This window comes from Xenopus laevis, chromosome 8L, assembly GCF_017654675.1.
Source record: "Xenopus laevis strain J_2021 chromosome 8L, Xenopus_laevis_v10.1, whole genome shotgun sequence".
In the NCBI taxonomy this organism is placed as follows: domain Eukaryota; kingdom Metazoa; phylum Chordata; class Amphibia; order Anura; family Pipidae; genus Xenopus; species Xenopus laevis.
Window position 1 is genome coordinate 86442241 of NC_054385.1, and position 20284 is coordinate 86462524.

Consider the following 20284-nt stretch of genomic DNA (forward strand, 5'->3'; position numbering starts at 1 on the left):
ATATTTATAAAACCACCAACATATTCCGCTATGTTGTACAATAAATGGGTGCAGCCATGCAGTAAATAAACAAGAATACATATACAGTAAAAAGAAACAATAACCATTACATGAAGTAAAGAGGACCCCTCAACAGCACTAAACTTAGTCTTGACCTATTTTTTTCTGCTTTCATCACTATTCATAGTTCTGGGTTGCCATGAGGTGGAGTGCATAGGGCAAATACATTCACAAGCCCTTGTGATTACATATCCTTAGCTACTAATAAACTCATATGAACCCTGTACTGGTACTAGCTTTTTTTAGACTGCTCTATAGGTTTTGTCTACCTTACAACCGTCAAATCAGATATTTTTCTCTGATTTATTTATGTGAATGGAAGAAATAGAAAACTTAATTGTGCGAAGGCATGCAAAAGCACAACAGTTTAAAGATTACATAATATAGTTGTCAGAATACCTCTCTTGCACGCCATTTTGTAGTCATATTTTGTCCCGCACTGACTGATTGGTTTGACCCTGGCCAGTTCTTTTGACTACCCATAACTTCTTCCCCGTTACTCGAGTGCCAACTTCCGGTTCCCTTGTCAGCCCAGAATTTTCACCTTGGTTCTCCCAATTTAAGACCTGGCATCATCCAAGTAGCAAAGGGCACCTCCTGACTTGAAAGGTGGCAGTTATAGGCAGAAGCGTAAGCTGTGACTGGAAGCTTGGCGTTTGTTCTGGGTTTGGGATACGGAAAATGTCAACAGTACAGGTATGGGATCGGTTATCCAGAATGCTTGGGATCTGGGGTTTTCTGGATAATGGATCTTTCCTTAATTTGGATCTTCATAGCTTAAGTCTACTAGAAAATCATGTAAACATAAAATAAACCCAATAGGCTGGTTTTGCTTCCAGTAAGGATTAATTATATCTTAGTTGGGATCAAGTACAAGGTACTGTTTTATTATTATAGAGAAAAATACTTTTAAATACTTTTTTAATACTTTTTAAAAATGGACAACAGATCCCATACTTGTATTCATAGTTTTCTTTTATTTGCTCTATATATATAATCTCACACAATTGGTTAAATGTGTGTTGCAAAAACAAACAGGAGAAGCTAAACGAGTTGGGGGGTCCAGTTGGTTCTCTTCATTTCCTGCAGGATCTGGTTCATTTAGATAAAACCACATTGTGTCAGAGAAGTGTTTCATTTCCAGACTATACTATACTTGCTGATATATTGGTCAGATTTTGTTGAAAGTGGAAATAAGGTTGTATGTGTTTTATCATCCCACTACAGAAATTACTCAGGGGGCAATTATATGTGACTGTGTGCAGCATTTTCAGTGCCCCACTGGGAATCAAGGGTCTAAGCAACTAAAATAGCACTATATGCCACTGGCATAACTTAAGGTACAGTACATGAAGTTGCACTCAAGGTGTTCCAGAAATACAACTTCCTACCATTACACAACCAGGCATAATGTTCTCATTCTACAACAAGTGGCATCAGGTTGCTTTGTATTGTTGTATATGCATTTGAAGATCAGTGGTCAATCAGCCTTAGCTCCCCTACTGTTAAGTCCATGGAAACCCAGATCGCCGCCTCAAGGAATTTAGTGGTCTTCACTGAATTTCATTTAGAAATGACTGTTTGCTTGAGAAATCAGATTCAAATGGCTGCATCTGTACCTAGAAATCACATTCATTCATTTATGCTGGGATCAGATGAGATTCCTGTATACAAATTAAAGTTTAAGCTTGCATTGTTTCAGTAAATGAATTCCGCAAGTGGTGACAGTACAAGTCAGCTTGCATGCAATTACACAAACTTGGATTCAAAATTCAACAGACATGACTTCTGCAGTATGGCTCTAAGCAGAAGGATGTTCAATATGAGTGGTCTGTCTGAATGCACTTAAATGGAAAACTCTGTGTACAAAGCCTTAATTGCCTTTCCTTGATGATCCATTACCTTCCACATTACTCTGTGCTAACCATTTACATTTTCAAGCAATCTCCACAAAGCAAAATCCGTTTGCACATGTATTACACATTTAATAACCAGTGTGAATGAAGACTCGGCACAGAAGTTTATTTATAATGTAAACTGCCATTGAGGATGTAATAATAAACTATAGCGCATAAACATAGTAGTAACATGAGCTAGGTACAGCATTCTCCTATAGCAAGAAAAGGAAATAGGCAATGTACAGTTATGGGACCTTTTATCCAGAATACTCGGGACCTGGGGTTTACCAGATAACGGATCTTTCCATAATTTGGATCTTCATACCTTAAGTCTACTAGAAAATCATATAAACATTAAATAACCCCAATATGCTGGTTCTGCTTCCAATAAGGATTTGTTATATCTTAGTTGGGATCAAGTACAAGTTACTGTTTAATAATTACAGAGAAAAAGGCAATAATTTAAAAAATGTTGGATTATTTGGATAAAATGTAGTCTATGAGGGAAAGCCGTTCTGTAATTTCGAGCTTTCTGGATAACGGGTCCAATACCTGTACTATTAATTCATCTTAATTAACCTAAGCATAAATCCTACTTTAGCAACTATCTGCACTCATTGAGGAGACCTTTGGAAAGCTCTTTGGCTTCTCAGCCATTTGTCTAAATTAGGGGTCTTGAACTACCTGCTATCCGGCTTCTTAAAGCCAAAGAATGTGCAGCAGTCAAAATGCATTGTGGGTCATATCCCTATGAACCCCTTAGTAGTACAAGAGGCATAGGATCTATTATCCAGAATGCTCGGGACCTGTTTTTTTTTTTTACAGATAAGGGGACCTTTCCGTATTTTGGATCTCTATACCTTAAGTCTACTAAAAGATGATTTAAACATTAATTGTACACAATAGGATTGTGTTGACACCAAAAATAATCAATTATATCTTAGTTAGGATCAACTACAAGATACGGTTTGGGCTATTCCACACGAGGAGATTCGGGGAGATTTTGTCGCCTGGCGACTAATCGCCTCGTCTTTTGAGCGACTATCTCCCCGAACTGCCTCAGCGTTTTTCCCCATAGGTTACAATGCAAAGTTGCCTGCGCTAATGCACATGCGTCGATGCGTTTTCAATAGTCGCCCAAAGTTGCCTTGAGGCTCTGGCACTGTCATAGACACCAGACCACCATCTGCCCCGCTTCACAAGTCGGTGCATGTGCTGATTGCAAAAAAGAGGGGTACTGCTCCTTCCACACAGCTGTTACCAGAAGTGACTGCCTGGGGGGAGTAATTTATTTCTACAAGTGTTTTTATGTTCTATAAATGTACCATTGGGCCATCCCCTAAAGCTGCCATGTGCCCTTGGGTGTCAATATACATTGTAGAATCCCTCCATTCATTTTTGTACCTCACTTTAAACACTACAAGGACTGAATACTATACATATGTCTGCAAGACCCAGTGAAGCATACTTAACCATAAAGTCCCAAATTATACAAATAAAGATAACATTTATCAGTTTCAGCCTCCTATGTAGAATGTAGGTCTCCACTAGAGGGCGTAGGTCAAGGCTCTGAACTCTAGGGAGTGCTTGCTATACTTGGAAAGTGCTAACGCAGGTAAGTGATATTTTCCTGTGTTAAAGAAAAATGTATGAGAATTCTCTTCTCTGTGATACCTTAGTTGTCACAGGTTGCCAAGTCCTAGCTTACATAATATATTCAGCAAGCTGCACCCAGCAGGGGCTGAAACAGTCACTACCTGGATAGGGGAGGAGTGAACAGGATGGTGTCAGCTCGACAGATTGCATCCTACAATTCTGAAGTAGTTATACGAGTCAGAAAATAATAGGACAAATAAATAAAACTGTGTAAACTACATATAAGATTCCAACTCGATGCACCTGTTGGAAGGGAATGCTGCCTGCTGCGTCTGCATCCAATCTCCAAATCTAACGGTGTCTTTTTTCTCATTGAAATAAATTTACTGTCAGATGCATGAACAAAACACACCATTTGGTTTTATCTGATCCAGTTAACATTACAACAGTGGGGATCAGATTTTGTAGTATGACACTAAAACCAGTGCTTATTTGTGCTGTTGCTTAACAAGATTTTTACCTTGACTTTATCTGACCCACAAACTCTGATCAATATGGATAGTGCCCTGGTTCACTTAGGACTAGGGATGGGCGAATTTGACCTGTTTAGTTTCGCCCAGAATTCGCCACTGGCGAAATGTCGCCCGACGCCCATTAAAGTCTTTTTTTTTTCACGCGCGTCTTTTTATTTTGACGCACAACACCATACAAGTCTATGGGCGTCATTTTTTCGGCAAAACAAGGCGAAAAAAATGTGCCCATCCCTACTTAGGACCCCAGAGCTGCTACACTGTAATTCTTGGTTGCTCGTAAAGGACAAGGAAAGCCCACTAAACTTGTATTCTTATATTAAATAACTTACTGTAATACCTTCAGGCCATGAGCACAAATAGGTACGAAACATGTTAGACTTCCTTTATGTACTAAATAAATTGTTCATTTTTATGACTACAGCCATTTTGACTTTTTTAGATACATGTATTTTTCTATATGATTCTTAGTAAAACCATCTCCATCTTTACTCAGTCCTGTGATAGGATTACTTATACACTTTAAGTGTACCCTAACAGAGGAATTTAACGTTAAATGCTGGCAAAATCTATAAAGGCTGAACTGAATCTTACTGGAATGCAGAGAAAATATTTATATAATCAATAGACCTTTGGTTTGTGTATTTGTAAACCCTTGTTGTTGTTGGATGGTGTAGTGATGTGCAGGTCGATGAGTGGAAGAGTTGAACCGGAACCCTCACACAATCGCAAACTAAGTCATCCCCACCCTGTCGACCCACAGGTTTCAGACTGGCCCGCACATCACTAATGGGCAGCATCAGGGCCAGACTGGGAGTAAAAAGCAGCCCTGCAAAAAAAAAAAAAAAATGTGCAACATTGTCGACCAGCCTCCCCCCCCTTCAAATTAAAAAAAAAACAGTGGTGGGCAGGCCCCCCCCCATAAAACTAAAAAAACAAAACATTGATGGTCAGGGACCAACACAGAAGTAAAAAAAAACCTTGGTGGCCAGCCCACCCCAAGTTAAAAAAAACATTGGTGGCCAGGGTTCTCCCATTAAAGTAAAAAGAAAAAAAAGACCATTGGAGTTCAGTGGAAACTTACTCTTAAAATTTGGCAGGCGGTCTTCTTCCTTCTAGACAACATAAGCTTCTTTGTTCTCCTCTGCGACTTCTTCTTCTGCTCTTTTCAGAAGCTTTGGCTCCTATTCGGCTTAGGCTCCCTTCAGCTTCAGCTCCCGTTCGGCTACAGCCCACTTAACTACAAATGGAGCAGCCCACCGGGCATTTGCCTGATCGGACAGATTGAAAGTCTGAACCTGGGAAGCATAGCTTTTGCTACAAGCAGTTTGCGGCAAAATAGTTTGTTTCCCCTAACTGGAGTGGCTCTTTTAACCCACACCTCATGTGGGGGAACAATTTTCATACATGGCATTTAAATTTAAAAATGCTATGTGGAGTGTTTCTATGGCAAGTCATTGTGACAACATGCTTGCAGTTAGATCCCAGCCAACTGTTATGGAAGCATGTTTGTATGGTCACACTCCTATTGGTCTTTCAGTAGTAGGCAATATATACATTTGGCTGTAGACACAGAAATAAGCTTTTGTGCAAATCACCTAACCAGGTCAGGAATAGAGTGCAAGGAGTTTTACGTATGAAAACATCTGGAAAAAGACAAAATATTACAGCAGATTATCTTTGTGCCTGTTAAATCATGCATAGCAGAATACTAAAGGGATTTATGACAAATAATCTCACACATGCCAGTACTACAGTACATTGGGCTTTTTGAATTATTGCAAACAAAGGCCAGCGGTACAGTGATAAATTGACATTGACGTTACCAGGGCCGGAACTAGGGGTAGGCAGAGTAGGCATGTGCCTAGGGCGCAAAGCTGGGGGGGCGCCAGGCACGTACCTCCTCTGTCGCCTACCCCAAGTCCGGTTCCCTTCTCTGCCCGACTCTCTGGTTATCGCATCTTTTCAGCTTCTGCGCATGCGTGCAAACTCCATTTCATGCACACGATCGCAGATTCGTTGCATGCGCGCGCAGATTCACGCATGCGCACACTAAGCAGGCGCAGGTACTGTCCGGCTTGCCTAGGGCGCCTGGCCAGCATGGCCCGGCTCTGGACGCTACACGTAGAACCCTTTGTAGTTCAGCAGAACAAGTGCAATGCCCACCAGAGCTGTTTTGCTGTAAGGCAAATGCCTTTCTGGAGTAAAGTATTGTGTTAAGAGAAAGTGCTGGTTAATAAATAATTTATGCTAAAAAAATACTTTTCACTAATTCAGTGTAGGGGTATCTAATGGTAATACTGACACTACAAATTAAAATATTAAAGGAGACATATAGGATAAATGAAAAAAAAACTAATTTTGTAGGCAATTATAAGTAATATATGGTGTTGCTTTTACATGGTGCTAAAAATTAATATTATACTTAAAAATAGCCCCTTTTTTGGAGTTCCCTATAGATAGTCGCTGGTCCCCGTCTATTTCAAACGAGGGGTGGGTGTGTCTGCCAGAAGCACAGCAGGAGGGGGACAGCCAATCCCAGCCCTGCAGTCACACAAGCACAGACAGGCTTCAGTTTCCTATCAGGTCCTGTTACCTGTTGATTGGTTCCTGTCCTACAGCACAGTGAGCTGAGAGACACCTGCTCCCCTACACAGCCTGGGAATTCAAGGAGCAGGAAGTGGAAGGGAGGGATTATTTGGGGATTTTGCAGAAATATTCAATAAATCACCCTGAATCACTACTTTTTTAAGCACAATTCTTCTATATCTAAATGAGTATAATGCACTGGTAATTTTTTTTTTTTTTTTTACACAAAATGTCATAGGAAAATATAGTTTCCTATGTTAAAGTAGACCCGTCACCCAGACACAAAAATCTGTATAATAAAAGTCCTTTTCAAATTAAACATGAAATCCAATTTCTATTTTTTATTAAAGCATTCATAGCTGCTGTAAGCTCATTTAAACATCTCAGCTGTCAATCAAATATTGTCTGCCCCTCCTCTATGCCAGTGGCATAGAGGCAGGGCAGACAATTACTTTCACTTTCAATTCAGCACTTCCTACATGTCACTGCTCTCCACACATTCCCCCATTCTCTTCACCATTTAATTGTTTAGCCAGGGCATGGAAATGGACATCAGGTCCCCCATTCTGGTGGACAAACAAGATTCTGAGATGATACAAGACTTGCCTTAAAAACAGTGTCCACAAAATGGCTCCTGCCTACTTGCTATCATTTTGAATTCCCAGACTGAAGGAAACAACATTCAAATAATTTATATAGTGTAATTAAAGTTCATTTTGCATGACTAATGTGATAAAATAGGATTTTGAATAATTTTTTTGGGTGACGGGTCCCCTTTAAGGGAATACTGCAGCACAGTGATGGCAGCCCCTCATAGAGGAACACTGGGGATCAGACAGGTAATGTAAAAGCACTGGGCAAAAGAAACTTGTATGGCAAAATTACAAATAGCTCGCAAATGTTATGCTAAATATAAAAAAAAAAAAGTCTGGTGTCATTGAAGTCCCCACAGATAAAATCCCCAAAACTGCTAGAAGACTAGTTAAAAATCACATAACAAAAACATGCTCCAAGAAGCCATTTTTGTTAAAAAGCCTGCTGTGAATCCTCCCCCTCTCTCTCTCCTATTCGTCACTATCTGTTTTGCAACTGTTCCTTATACTATTACGTCTGCAGGAGTGTATGAATGAAGTTCTGTTGCTGGCAGGCCGCGCCTTGAATAACAACATTACTGCCGCGAAAAGTTGGTCGCACCCGACGTTTTCATTTCAAGCCTCGCCCTTTATCCCCACCCACGTGCGTACGCTCCGTACGTTCTGCCTCACTGTCTTGTCCAGCCAGCGCTCCGCCTCCTTCCACGACGTCAGACGCACGCAGCTACGCACTTGGTCCTGGCAGATTGGACGCAGCCGCCAGCACTAGTGCTCGGAAGTAAAGCAAGTGTGAGGTAACAGTCAGCGGAGTTCACTTATTAGCCGCTGCAGTCCGAGCGCTGCGGGTTACCGGGTCGCATCTCGGCACCATTTATTTGTATGGTACATTTTGACAGTTTCTGAGTTTCTAACGCCTAGAGCGTAAGCACGTAAACAGTCTATACTTTTAGCTGTGTAATATGAGATGTAGCAGCTGACGTCTCATATTTGAATTTAAAACAACATCTTAAATCTGTTTTCCTTTTGGTTTTCAGAACCATGTCTGCAGATGACTTTTCGGTAAGTTATGTTCTTCCTCAGCGCTTAGTATTAGTGTTTATGTCCTATAATCACATTTACTTTACAGTGGTACGCAATATGTTGGCGCTATATAAATACATGTTAATAATAATAAAATAATAATAATAATTCCCAATCCTTCGAAATGGACAACCTGAATATTCAAGATACTCTGGAAGTTTTACATTGACAGTGCCACCTGTACAGTGAAAGCGATATAGACAGAGTCCCTGTACCAAACTGGTGCTGCCATTAGAAATCACAGGGCCAGCTCTGGACTGAGAATCAAAATAGGCCCTGACATTTCAGGTACCCAGAGGCCCAAACAGCCCCCCACCAGCCCACTAAATACTGAGTGTCTATGGCATCTTATGGCAACCTCTCTGGCATTTGCGAGAACCCACAGATTGCCAGTCTGGGCCTGCACAGAGCCCTGTACAATGATATTATCATGCCCCCAGCCCAGTCTAGAGGTTAAAATCAAAACACACATTTGGGGCCATGCGTCCTAATTTACTCTGATTAACCAGTCCCCCTGCTGTCAGTGAGCTGCAGACTTGAAGGGAGGGCAGGTCAGGTACCTGCATGGGGTTTCCCCTAAACATCTTTCTCTATGCTGGTTGTTTTTTTGGGGGGGGCTTATGGAAATCCAAAACATGCTGCACTTGGATTAGCTGAAACCCCCAGATGTCAGTGAGCTGCGAACTAGGAAAGGGAGGGTGCCTGCATGTCCCTTCCTTTACACAGCTGTTTGTATGATTGTTTGTCACTCAGGGTAGGGATTGGATGTATTAACGATTAAATTTGAACTTCCTCTCCAGCCTAGCCAATCCCTCATGCGGCTAACCCCTATCCCACCTAGACCCCCTCCTTCCTCCTCCCCCCAGCCTAACTGCCCCCCCCCCCCAGGGAAGTGCCCCTAACTTTTTACTTACCCTTCGCACAGATTAAGGCATCGGAGTTCACCGCAGCCATCTTCCGGGTCTTCGTGTCTTCTTCCCGCGCTACAGCAATTTCCATCCATTTTGGCGCTTACACAGTTGTCGCGAACCGGTAAATTGCTCAAACTGTGCATGCACGGTCTCCGTCGAAGACCCGGAAGATGCTTGCTTGGAACTCCGATGCCTGAATCTTCGCCGAGGGGTAAGTAAAAAGTTAAGGGCATTTCCCTGGGGGGCAGTTAGGCTGGGGGGAGGGGGGTCTACGTGGGGCAGGGGTAGGGTTTTTTTTTTTTGCTAAAGGGTTGAATTCTCCGTTAAAGCAACAGTAACACCAGAAATAAAAGTGTTTTAAAGGAATGACAATGTAATGCACTGGTACAACTGGTGTGTTTGCTTAAAAAAAAAAAAGACTATAGTTTATATAAACAAGCTGCTAGGTAGCCATGGGGGCAGCCATTCAAGCACAGGATACATAGTAGATAACAGATAAATTCTGAAGAATCCCATTGTATGCTACAGAGAAATTCTGAAGAATCCCATTGTATGCTACAGAGATTATCTGTTACCTGCTGTGTATCCTGTGCCTTTTCTTCTTTTTCAGCTTTGAATGGCTGCGCCGATGGTTACAGAGCTTGTTTATATAAACTTTTAGAGTTTCTGAAGCAAACACACCAGTTTTACCAGTGCAGCACGACAGTACATTATATTTCTTTTAAACATCTAGTTGGTTTCAGATAGATCACCAGACCTTCAAACAACTAGATGGTTTCAGGTAGATCACCTGAAATAACTACTTTTTCCATTGACTTTCTGTGTGTGACCGTTTTTCTAATATTGAAGTGTAAAGTATCATTTTTCACCTTTTGAAGCAGCCCTGGGAGGGGGGGTCGCTGACCCTGTAAACTGTTCTAAATGGATACATTTAGTTGATACATTTATTATATTTGTCCCTGCTGAGTAGAATCTCTGGGTTTCATTAAAGGCAGCTTTTAGAATTGATACAATAGTTACTAATACTCCAGAGATGCTGCTGAGAAATGTATCCACTAAATGTTGCTCACCAACCCCATTGATGTTGCTCCCACTGGCATCAAAGCAGGTGCTTATTTTTTGGAGGCAAGTTTTGGTTGCATAAAAATATATTTACTGCCAAAACAGAGCATCCTGTAGGCTACCAGTTCATATAAGGTCTACCAATCAGACAATCCCAGTCCTTATTTGGCACACACTGGAACTTTTATGCTTGTATTGCTCTCCAATTCTTTTTAAATTTAAATGGTTGGGGACCCTTGTTTTAGAGTCTGCACCTGAATTACTGAGCTGCCAGACTCAAACACCAGAGACAGGAACATTCAACTTTAAACTTACATTTTGGAAAAACAGTAAAAAAAATAATTAATGGAAAGTAATTGAAAAAAAATCTTTATTTCTGGGAAACAATCCAGTTGAAAAAAGTGTTTGGAAGGTGAACAATCCCTTTAAAGGAACAGTAATACAAAAAACTGAAAGTTTACCAAAGTAATTAAAATATAATGTAAAGGAGTGCACACAGCTGTAAGAGAAAAGAAGATGCAGGTACCAGAGATCCCGCACTCCCAGTCTGCAGCCCACACACAGCAGGGGGCCAGGCTAATCTAGTAAATGCAACATGGCCCCTTAAAACCCAAAAACCCACTGGACCCAGGAAGACTTTACCCCCTGATGGTGGCCCTGGGTGTTGGACCAATAAAGATATCCACTATTTACTAAGATAAGTGGCTTCCCTTTTTATGTGAAAAAGTCTGCAGATCTTGTATAAATATATATTTTAAAATATTTTACTACCTGGGGACACCACAATTTGCACCATCTCCTTCATTGGGTTAAATGGCCATTAATATTTATTGAAGATATTAAATTGACTGATCCAAGAACAGAGTGTTGAGGTGCTTCACTAGCAATATGGTTTTAACTAGAACATGCCATATTTATTACCACTTCATGAGCTATTTTTAACCCATTTAATATGTAGGTGCCTGTATTTATCCCCCTCCTGTGCTATTTACCTTTATATTTTTGTATGTTTTCTCAGTTGGCAGATGCTTTAGGGGACACTACACCAGCCAAGAAAACAGCTCTAAACAACCCAAAAGGTGCCCAGCAGCAAAACAGTTGGCCAGGGTCTAATACCTGGGGTTCAACCCCCAGTTCCGCACCGGGTTCAGGACCTCCACCTTCTGCTCCTGGTGCTGATCCATCTCATACACCATATGGACAAGCACCAGGAGGAATATACCCTGGTTTGCCTACAGGACCCCAGCCTGCCACACCAAATGTCCCTTCAGGCCCAACTGCACCATATTCAGGGGCTCCTGCTGGAAATTACCCAGGAGCACCTGCTGGGCAGTATCCAACAGCACCAAATGCCCCAACTGGACCAGCTGGTCCCTATCCAGGAGCACCTGCAGGTCATTACCCGGCAGCACCAAATGCCCCAGCTGGACCCTATCCTGGAGCGCCTTCAGGTCAATACCCGGCAGCACCAAATGCCCCATCTGGCCCAGCTGGTCCCTATCCTGGAGCACCTGCAGGTCAATACCCGGCAGCACCAAATGCCCCATCTGGCCCAGCTGGTCCCTATCCTGGAGCACCTGCAGGTCAATACCCGGCAGCACCAAATGCCCCCTCTGGCCCCTATCCAGGAGCACCTGCAGGTCAATACCCAGCAGCACCAAATGCCCCAACTGGACCAGCTGGTCCCTATCCAGGAGCACCTGCAGGTCAATACCCAGCCGCACCAAATGCTCCATCTGGACCTGCGGGGCCCTATCCAGGAGCACCAGCTGGTCATTACCCAGCCGCACCAAATGCTCCATCTGGACCTGCGGGGCCCTATCCAGGAGCACCAGCTGGTCAACACCCTTCAGCACCAAATGCTCCTTGTGGACCTTATCCAGGAGCTCCTGCTGGACAGCACCCAGGAGCACCTACAGGGCCTTACCCAACAGCACCTTCGGGCCAGTATCCACCTGCATCCTATCCTTCAGCACCATCTGGAACGCCAGCACAATATCCAAGCCCTGCTGGTGTCTCTGGCCCAACTCCTACCCCTGGTGGTCCATACCCTACACCTAATATGCCCTATCCTGCACCTTCTGCTCCATATGGTCAATCAGGTCCATCACCTGTTGGACCTTGGGGGTCTGGCTCATGGGGATCACAAGGTGGGCAGTACCCAGCACCTCCAAACTTGCCATATCCAGCAAGTGGGCCATATGCATCTCCTGGCCAAGGTTCTGGTGCTCTGCCATCAGTGCCGTGGGGAACTGTACCTCCAGGTCAGTGGGGACCAGGCCCCTCTGTTCCATTCTCTGGAGCTCCTGGATCATACCCAGCTCCTGGCTCATATCCCTAAAGATACACATGCCCCAGTGTTTTTTATGGACCTCTGGGACCAGGGTGTCATTATTAAGTAAGTAATTTCTTTGTAACATTTGTTTTTCATGCCTGTAAGAAACAGGACGTACAGCAGGAGAGACAAAGGGATTACATTGTTTTATTTGTATGTTCAATAACACATTGCATATAGCCATAAAGTATTGCACAAATATATCTAATGGTGAACTGTCAATTTTAGTTGTGTGTAAATAGCTTTTATGAAAAACAAAGTTGATTGCCATTGTTTGCAATTGAAATCATGTGGTTTTCTATTAAAGGGGTGGTTCACTTTTAGTATTGTGTAGATATTGATACTCTACAATTTGCAATTGTTTTTCATTTTTTTTATACTTTTTGTTTTTTAACCTTTTGTTCGTCAGCTCTCCAGTTTAATACATCAGCAGCTATCTGGTTGCTAGGGTTTTATTTACCGTAGCAATGATTTGATAAAATACTGGAGTATGCATAGGTAAATGAATGAATAGGAAGATAAGTAATAAAAATTAGTAATAACGATAAAATTGTAGAAAGCATTATTTCTTTTTGTCTGCTGGGGTCAGTGACCCCATATGTAAGATAGAATAAGGCAGAAGGCAAATAATTAAAACATTTATGTATAATCTAGACCGATTACAGAGTTGCCAGGAATATGGCATTCCATAACCATATTAAAAGTTAACTTAGAGGTGAACCACCCCTTTAACATCAGCTAGTGAGACTTTGGATCTAGTGTATGCCTAGCACACTCATGCTGTAGAGTTTTCATATGCAACCAATTTAGAATTCCAGAGTTACAGTATATCTAATTTAAATTAAAAAATCCTAAAATAGAGGTCTCCACAAAGGCACAAACCATGCACTAATTTTCAGTGGAAACAGCCTATCACATGCCAGCTTTTTTTCATAGCTTAATCTCTATAGGCTTTAGTATTGGCTTATTCCCTTAAAAGTATTTGCCTATCTAGTTCACTCTGGTTTAAAGTTTCTGATGAATGAAATATATGCTTTCCTAGAACACATTCTGTGTGATTGGTGCCATGCTTATCCAGCAGTTATTTTTATCAGGCGTTTTGTGCTGAGAGCCCAGAATCTGTCTAGATTTCATGACAAAGTGCCTATAACTGAGAGAACAGTAGGAGATTGTGTGCCTTCTTGCTATTAAATCCATACATGCACATTCATTTGATTAACTTTTTCTTTTTTTTTTTAATAGGTCATCTTTATTTAATCAAGAAATGCTGGAAGAACAGAGTGCCTAATCAAGGATTCACGTTTTATTCAGAAACATGTAGTAGCTTCTTTATTCTACCACTTTGGGATTTGAAAGTGTTTGTATTTGATATTTTACAGAGCGTTTGGCTTTGAAGATTGAAGAGGAATAGTCAACCAATTGACCTCTGTTTCTAACCTTTCTTTTGTGTAAAGAAGATAAACCTTATGTGAGATTTTGTATTCTTGGCAAGACGCTGTTTACGTGCACAGATTTTGCTATGCAATGCACTGTTCATTTTGATTTGTATAGCTGCTTTCTGGACATTTCTGCTTCTGTTGCATTCTTTTCACAAAAGATGGGAAATATATATTTTCATAGTCGACATACTAAAAAAACAGTTTAACAGCATGCCTTGTAATATTAAAGAATTGCTGGCACGGCACTAAGTGTTTATTTTTTTTCTTATTTTTGGGCTGGTTTATTAGGGAGTATGCAAAAATGCCCCAACATAATTTGCATAAAAAAAATCTGCAGCCCCTTTTGCATGTATAGGATTTTTGAGTTCTCTTGCAGTGAATCTTGTAGTTAATGCTCTGTTAACCCTTTGATAAAATATGAGCTGAGTTAAGTCTTGTTTCCCCCCAAAATGCATCTGACCTAATGCCAAATACCTAGTTTTTAAACCTGTCTTCAAGGCCTGCCCCTGCTTTTCTTTATAGCTATAAAAAAAACACTGATGTTTCATGGACCCTAAACCATAGTTTAAATTGAATCTTTCTAATGGAAATAATAGAAATACTAATATTAATTTATAGTGATATTTGCAATAAAATGCAGTTGTTTGCCTGTAGTTTTGTAATCATTATTACAACCCTCCTGTCAGTCAAAAAAAAGTCTAAAAAAAAAAAAGCATAAATTTAGTATTCCAATAGATTGGCGAGGAGTGGCAAAATGAACAAACACAAACAAACGCCTTTAATTTGGTAATACTTTTTGTGCCAAATATTGCTTCTCATTCACTTGAATGGGAAAAGCTCTGCTTTGATGTCATGTAAGGAGGAAACTGTTGGAAACATTCACAATTACCCCTCCTTTCATTACCTGCGTTTCCAACCTTTCCGTTTTTCACCCTTGAGTTAACTTTTGGTATGATGTAGAGAGTGATACTCTGAGACAATTTGCACATTTGTTATTATTTGTGTTTTTTGAGTAATTTAGCTTTTTTGTTCAGCAGCTCTCCAGTTTGCAGTTTCAGCAATCCTAGATTCAGAATTACCCTAGCAACTATGCACTGATTTGAACGAAGGGCTGGAATATGGATAGGAGAAGACCTAAATTGAAAGATGACTAATCAAAAGTAGCAATAACAATACATTTGTAGCTTTACAGGGCATTTCTGTTTTTAGATGGGGTCAGTGACAGCCATTTGAAAAAAATATATAAAAATAAATAAAGAAGACTAATTGAAAAGTTGCTTAGACTTGCCAATTCTGTAACATAGTAAAAATAACTTCAGCCTTTTTTTCGTGCCAAACAGTGCATCAGTTTTTCAGATATGTGCTGCACTTCCAGTTTAAGTTCCAAAAGGGGTTAAAAAGTACCATGATCCAAACCCTTATTGCAAGACTCAACATGCCAAGGTCCTTGCCAAACCAAACTAGCTTTAATTATTAATTAGCTATAAATATTGTTAGAAAAAAAAAACCATAACACGGTTAGCAAATGATATATCTCCTTGGTTCTTTAAGTGCCACCTGCTGTAGAATCTACAGCACGAGCAAAAATATGGGAGTGATAGCTTTGTTGTCACCTTCACTCCATTCAGTCTCTGTCTTTGCACCTGCCAAACAAATATATTATTTTAGTCTATTATGAACTGTTAGCCAATGAGCTGGTTTTGGAATATACTACACTGAGTGAGCACCAACAGAAACAGGCTGCCTCAACCTAATGAAAATCAGCAATATCTTATTGGCTCCAATTCATTATTTAAACAATACTAAAATATTCTACTTTACAATTGTGCTATGGGTGAGGAAGTCATGATAAAGATTTTAAGCTGAGAAATGTGATAAGAGTTTGCTACAGTTAGTTTTTGGGATCTTCATTTCTGTTTATTTCAAGGGATTGATTCTTTTTCACCCACAATCAGCAGTTAAATAGCTTCTTATTAAACATTGTGTATGTGTCATGTCTGAGCACTTGCAAACTGGCCTGCTGGGTTTTTGTTGCTAGTTGCCCATGATGCAAAGCAATTTGAGACAATACATAGTGATCTGTTGCTGCCATTTGTGCCATTGCCCTTGGAGTAAATGTGAATATTCAAACCTGTTCCCCTCAGTAGCAGCAGCATGCTTCACATCTGTGTATAGATTTCTCATACAGTCTACTATTACAGTATGTTGCACTGCATCTAATGATCAAATTGAAATATCCAAATATATTTCTGTATAATTCAAGATAATGGACAATACTTTCCTATGTATGTATAACAAGTTAAATAGTTATAAAGTTATTTTGTAAATGTTATTGCTGTTAAAAGCAGTATCAGTCTGTCCATTGTTGCACCACTGGTTCTTAAAGGGATTGTTTTATATTCAATTTTGAAATCTGACATGGGGCTAGACATTTTGTCAATTTCCCAGCTGCCCCTTGTCATGTGACTTGTGCCTGCACTTTAGGAGAGAAATGCTTTCTGGCAGGCTGCTGTTTTTCCTTCTCAATGTAACTGAATATGTCTCAGTGGGACCTGGGTTTTCACTATTGAGTGTTGTTCTTAGATCTACCAGGCAGCTGTTATCTTGTGTTAGGGAGCTGCTATCTGGTTACCTTCCCATTGTTCTGTTGTTAGGCTGCTGGGAGGGGGGGGTGATATCACTCCAACTTGCAGTACAGCAGTAAAGAGTGATTGAAGTTTATCAGAGCACAAGTCACATGACTTTGGGCAGCTGGGAAATTGACTATGTCTAGCCCCATGTCAGATTTCAAAATTGAATATAAAAAAATCTGTTTGCTCTTTTGAGAAATGGATTTCAGTGCAGAATTCTGCTGGAGCAGCACTATTAACTGATTTAACTGGAAATGTTTTTTTCCCATGACAGTATCCCTTTAAAGCTTCAAACAGGGCAGCAGAAACCAGCTGGTTAACAGATCTGGAAAAGAAAGAGTTCATCTACATTGTCTCAAAAGTCAGAAATAGCAATGGGTGGAATAAATACTGTTCTCAGTTGAAATCACATCTACAAATAACTTGAATACCACTTTAAAACCATTGTTTTAATTAATGAATATTGGAAACGTGAAAACAGTTTTTCGATTGGGGTCCCCTTTAACAGTTTATATAATTCATCCTCCTAGCATGCAAGGTTATTGTTAGAAAGTGGTTATGACCTGAAAAGACTGTATTAAATGTGTGCCAAGACTGCAAAACTGTATTTTACCTTTTTTTTTAAATATTAATAAAATATTTTTGGGGTTTTGACCATAAAACGAATATTGGTTTCATTTTTAAATGTTGCATCAAACTACTGAGTACATTTATTGCTGGCCCTCTTTTAGATCACACAGGGATGCACATTTATCAACGGTCGAATTTCGAATTCATGTGAGTTTTTTTTTAAATGCCCCTAAACTCCCATAGATTTGAAATTTGACTAATCGAAATTGAATAAAATTGAATTATTCAATTTTGGTAAAATTTCTCCAAAAAAACTTGAATGTCAGGAAGGCTACAAACATTACCAAATTGATCCCTGGACCTCTCCTATTGATTAATTCAGCAGGTTTTAGGTGGTGCATAGTCGAATTTTGAGTTCTTAAAAGGGCCAGAGTATGATAAAACTTGAAATTTGAATACGAATTAAAACTCATCGATTTTGGATGATTCACAATTTAAATTTGAGAGTTTTGACCAAAAAAAAATAATTTGAATTTGAATTTTTACTTTGAATTGTTCAGTGTAAAAATAAAAACTGGGTAAAGAGGCTATGCAAAATAAAAAATGTTTTGAATGTAGTGTATAAAGTATGGAGTAACTGAATGTGTAACATAACGGAACACTACTTCCTGTTTTTCAGCTCTCTTGGTTTCCACTGACTGGTTACCAAGCAGTAACCAATCAGTGACTTGAGGGGGGCCACATGGGCCATAACTGTTGCTTTTGAATCTGAGCTGAATGCTGAGGATCAATTGCAAACTCACTGAACAGTCATGTCCCATGTGGCCCCCCTTCGAGTCGCTGATTAACTCAGAGTTAGAGAGCTGAAAAGCAGGAAGTTGGATTCTGTTCTGTTAGACAGCTTTTATTTTTACACTGAACTGTTCCTTTAATAAATCTGCAGCATATTGTCTATGTGGTGTAATAATTGCAATGAGCATGCAGCTAAGTTGCTAATTTCCTACTTGGAGCCTCTTACTATCCAAGTCTGTACACCCCAGTCCCTGCACACTAACATTAGTGGGATTCAGTCCCTGTAACTTCCACATGGGCTCCAGAATGTAGAGAGACCAACAGCCGCTTTCAAAATATGTTTGTGAAACAGGTCACCTTCCTGGAGTTTTGGAGGCCCTATAGATATGCAATAAATCAATATTATGCCATGCTGAATATTGCACCATTTAACCACCATGGAGAATTGCAAATCCCATAGCATGCTAAACAATGTAAAGTCTGATCCTGATTCTCAACCCCAATAGTATAATTTAAAAGGTATATATGGAAAGAGTATAAAGCTTTACTGTATCACACAAAAAGTTTAACTACAAGGTTATCAACATAGCAGATGTTTATGATGTTGTTCTGCTTAGAACTGACCAGAGAATTGTCAGATGACTCCTCTCTTCACACTAACTTCAGTTTCTAATCAGAGTAACATCACTTCCGTTTCACAGAATATCTAATGACCAGCAGATGGCAATGTTGTTTCCAATTCATTATATTAGTTTAAAAAGGTTAATATCCAGACAACGAGAAAAAAGTGTAACTTTCAAAATGTGCTTAGACGAATGCTCAGATCAATTTTATATGAATTTGTCTTAATGGTTGACATTTCCCTACATTCTAGAATGGCTTGTATAATGACATTCTGAGGACAACATGCAACTTTATCACAAAATTCTAACGTGCCAATATATTCCACAGCTGACAAATTGATTTACATAAAAAAATTGCAATCGCTAACAGCTACAGCAGATAAATAGGGCCCTGCTCAAGAAAAAGCTCACAGTTCTATTAAAATTTCCCCTTCCCAGTTTTGCATTTAAAGGGATTGTTCGCCTTAAATTAAACTTTTTGTATGCTGTAGACAGAGGATGATATTGAGTAAATTTTTTTTTGTTTGTTTTTTTTATTTAGCTGTTTGTTCTGCAGCTTCCTAGTTTGGAATTTCAGCAGCAATCTGGTTGCTGTAATACAAATTACCTTAGCAACCAGGCAGTGGTGTGAATAAGAGTCAATAAGATGAATAGGAGAGGGCCTGAATAGAAAGCTAATAAAAAAAAGTGACAATAACAATAAAATAGTAGTTTCATGGAGCAAAAGTTTTTTTGTCTGCGATCGAGTTTTTAAAAATTATTGCGACTATATGTATGTATATATGTAAATTATGTATATATGTAGGTTGTTGTCGTTAGATGATCTAGTAACCCAGGCTCAGCCCGGACTGGCAATCTGTGGGTTCTGGGCTGGCAAATGCCAGAGTGGCTGCTGTAAGGTCCCATAGACAGTCACTATTTAGTGGGCTGGTGGGGGACTATTTGGGCCTCTGTGTACTTGAAACAGCAGGGCCTATTTTTACTCCCAGACCTGACCCAGGCCCACTTGAGCGGAGAGGAGCCTCCTAAGTACTATGGGCCCCTTGATTTCTAACAGCGGGTCTGCCCTGGTAGTGACTGGCTGCAAAATAATTCTGTAATACAGAACTGTAGTCACATGACATTAGGCGCTTGCATTTGGTACAAAGAGCGAGCCCTGGTGAGAATGGCAGAACAGCGATGAAGATGGGGGGTTCAGCCACAGGCAGAGATTGTACTGGGGTTCAGAAACATGGTCTGCCTGATTCAATGGACTTCATGAGGCTGTTAGGAGATCATTTTATTCCCAGTCATTCCCCATTCGTTGGGATTGCCATGTCCTATTATTAAATTAGACAGACAAGCAGTGGTGTAACCAGTTGCTATTGGGCCCCAAAGAAAATTACTTTTAGGACCCCCTCCCCCTAAATATCCAAAAGTTTCTGTTTTACCAATATATATTGAAAATGCACATTAATTATGGCCTCCTTGGCCATAGTAAGGTCAGCTTCCTCTGTAGTTACGCCCCTGCAGACAAGGAAGTCTCGCAACACCCCTCATTTCAGACATGGTACAGGCACCGTGCAACACGTGACAG

The 20284-nt window shown here is 40.3% G+C and overlaps 1 protein-coding gene across 1 annotated transcript; it reads left to right on the plus strand.

Annotated features, from left to right (window-relative positions):
• The first annotated feature begins 8099 nt into the window (after nt 1-8099).
• On the plus strand, nt 8100-14338 carry MGC99269 (uncharacterized protein). The gene is made up of 3 exons (NM_001095799.1): nt 8100-8325; nt 11338-12717; nt 13897-14338. Exons 2-3 carry the CDS (start codon nt 11516-11518, stop codon nt 13940-13942), a joined length of 1248 nt encoding a protein of 415 aa, NP_001089268.1. The 5' UTR covers nt 8100-8325; nt 11338-11515; the 3' UTR covers nt 13943-14338.
• Nucleotides 14339-20284: the final 5946 nt, after the last annotated feature.

What these genes read in the sequence shown, in the direction of transcription:
- MGC99269 (NM_001095799.1), top strand. Translation starts at nt 11,516, where the DNA reads ATGGACAAGCACCAGGAGGAATATACCCTGGTTTGCCTACAGGACCCC. An exon ending in GACCAGGGTGTCATTATTAA is followed by an intron (nt 12,718 to 13,896) that starts GTAAGTAATTTC and finishes TTTTTTTAATAG; the next exon opens with GTCATCTTTATTTAATCAAG.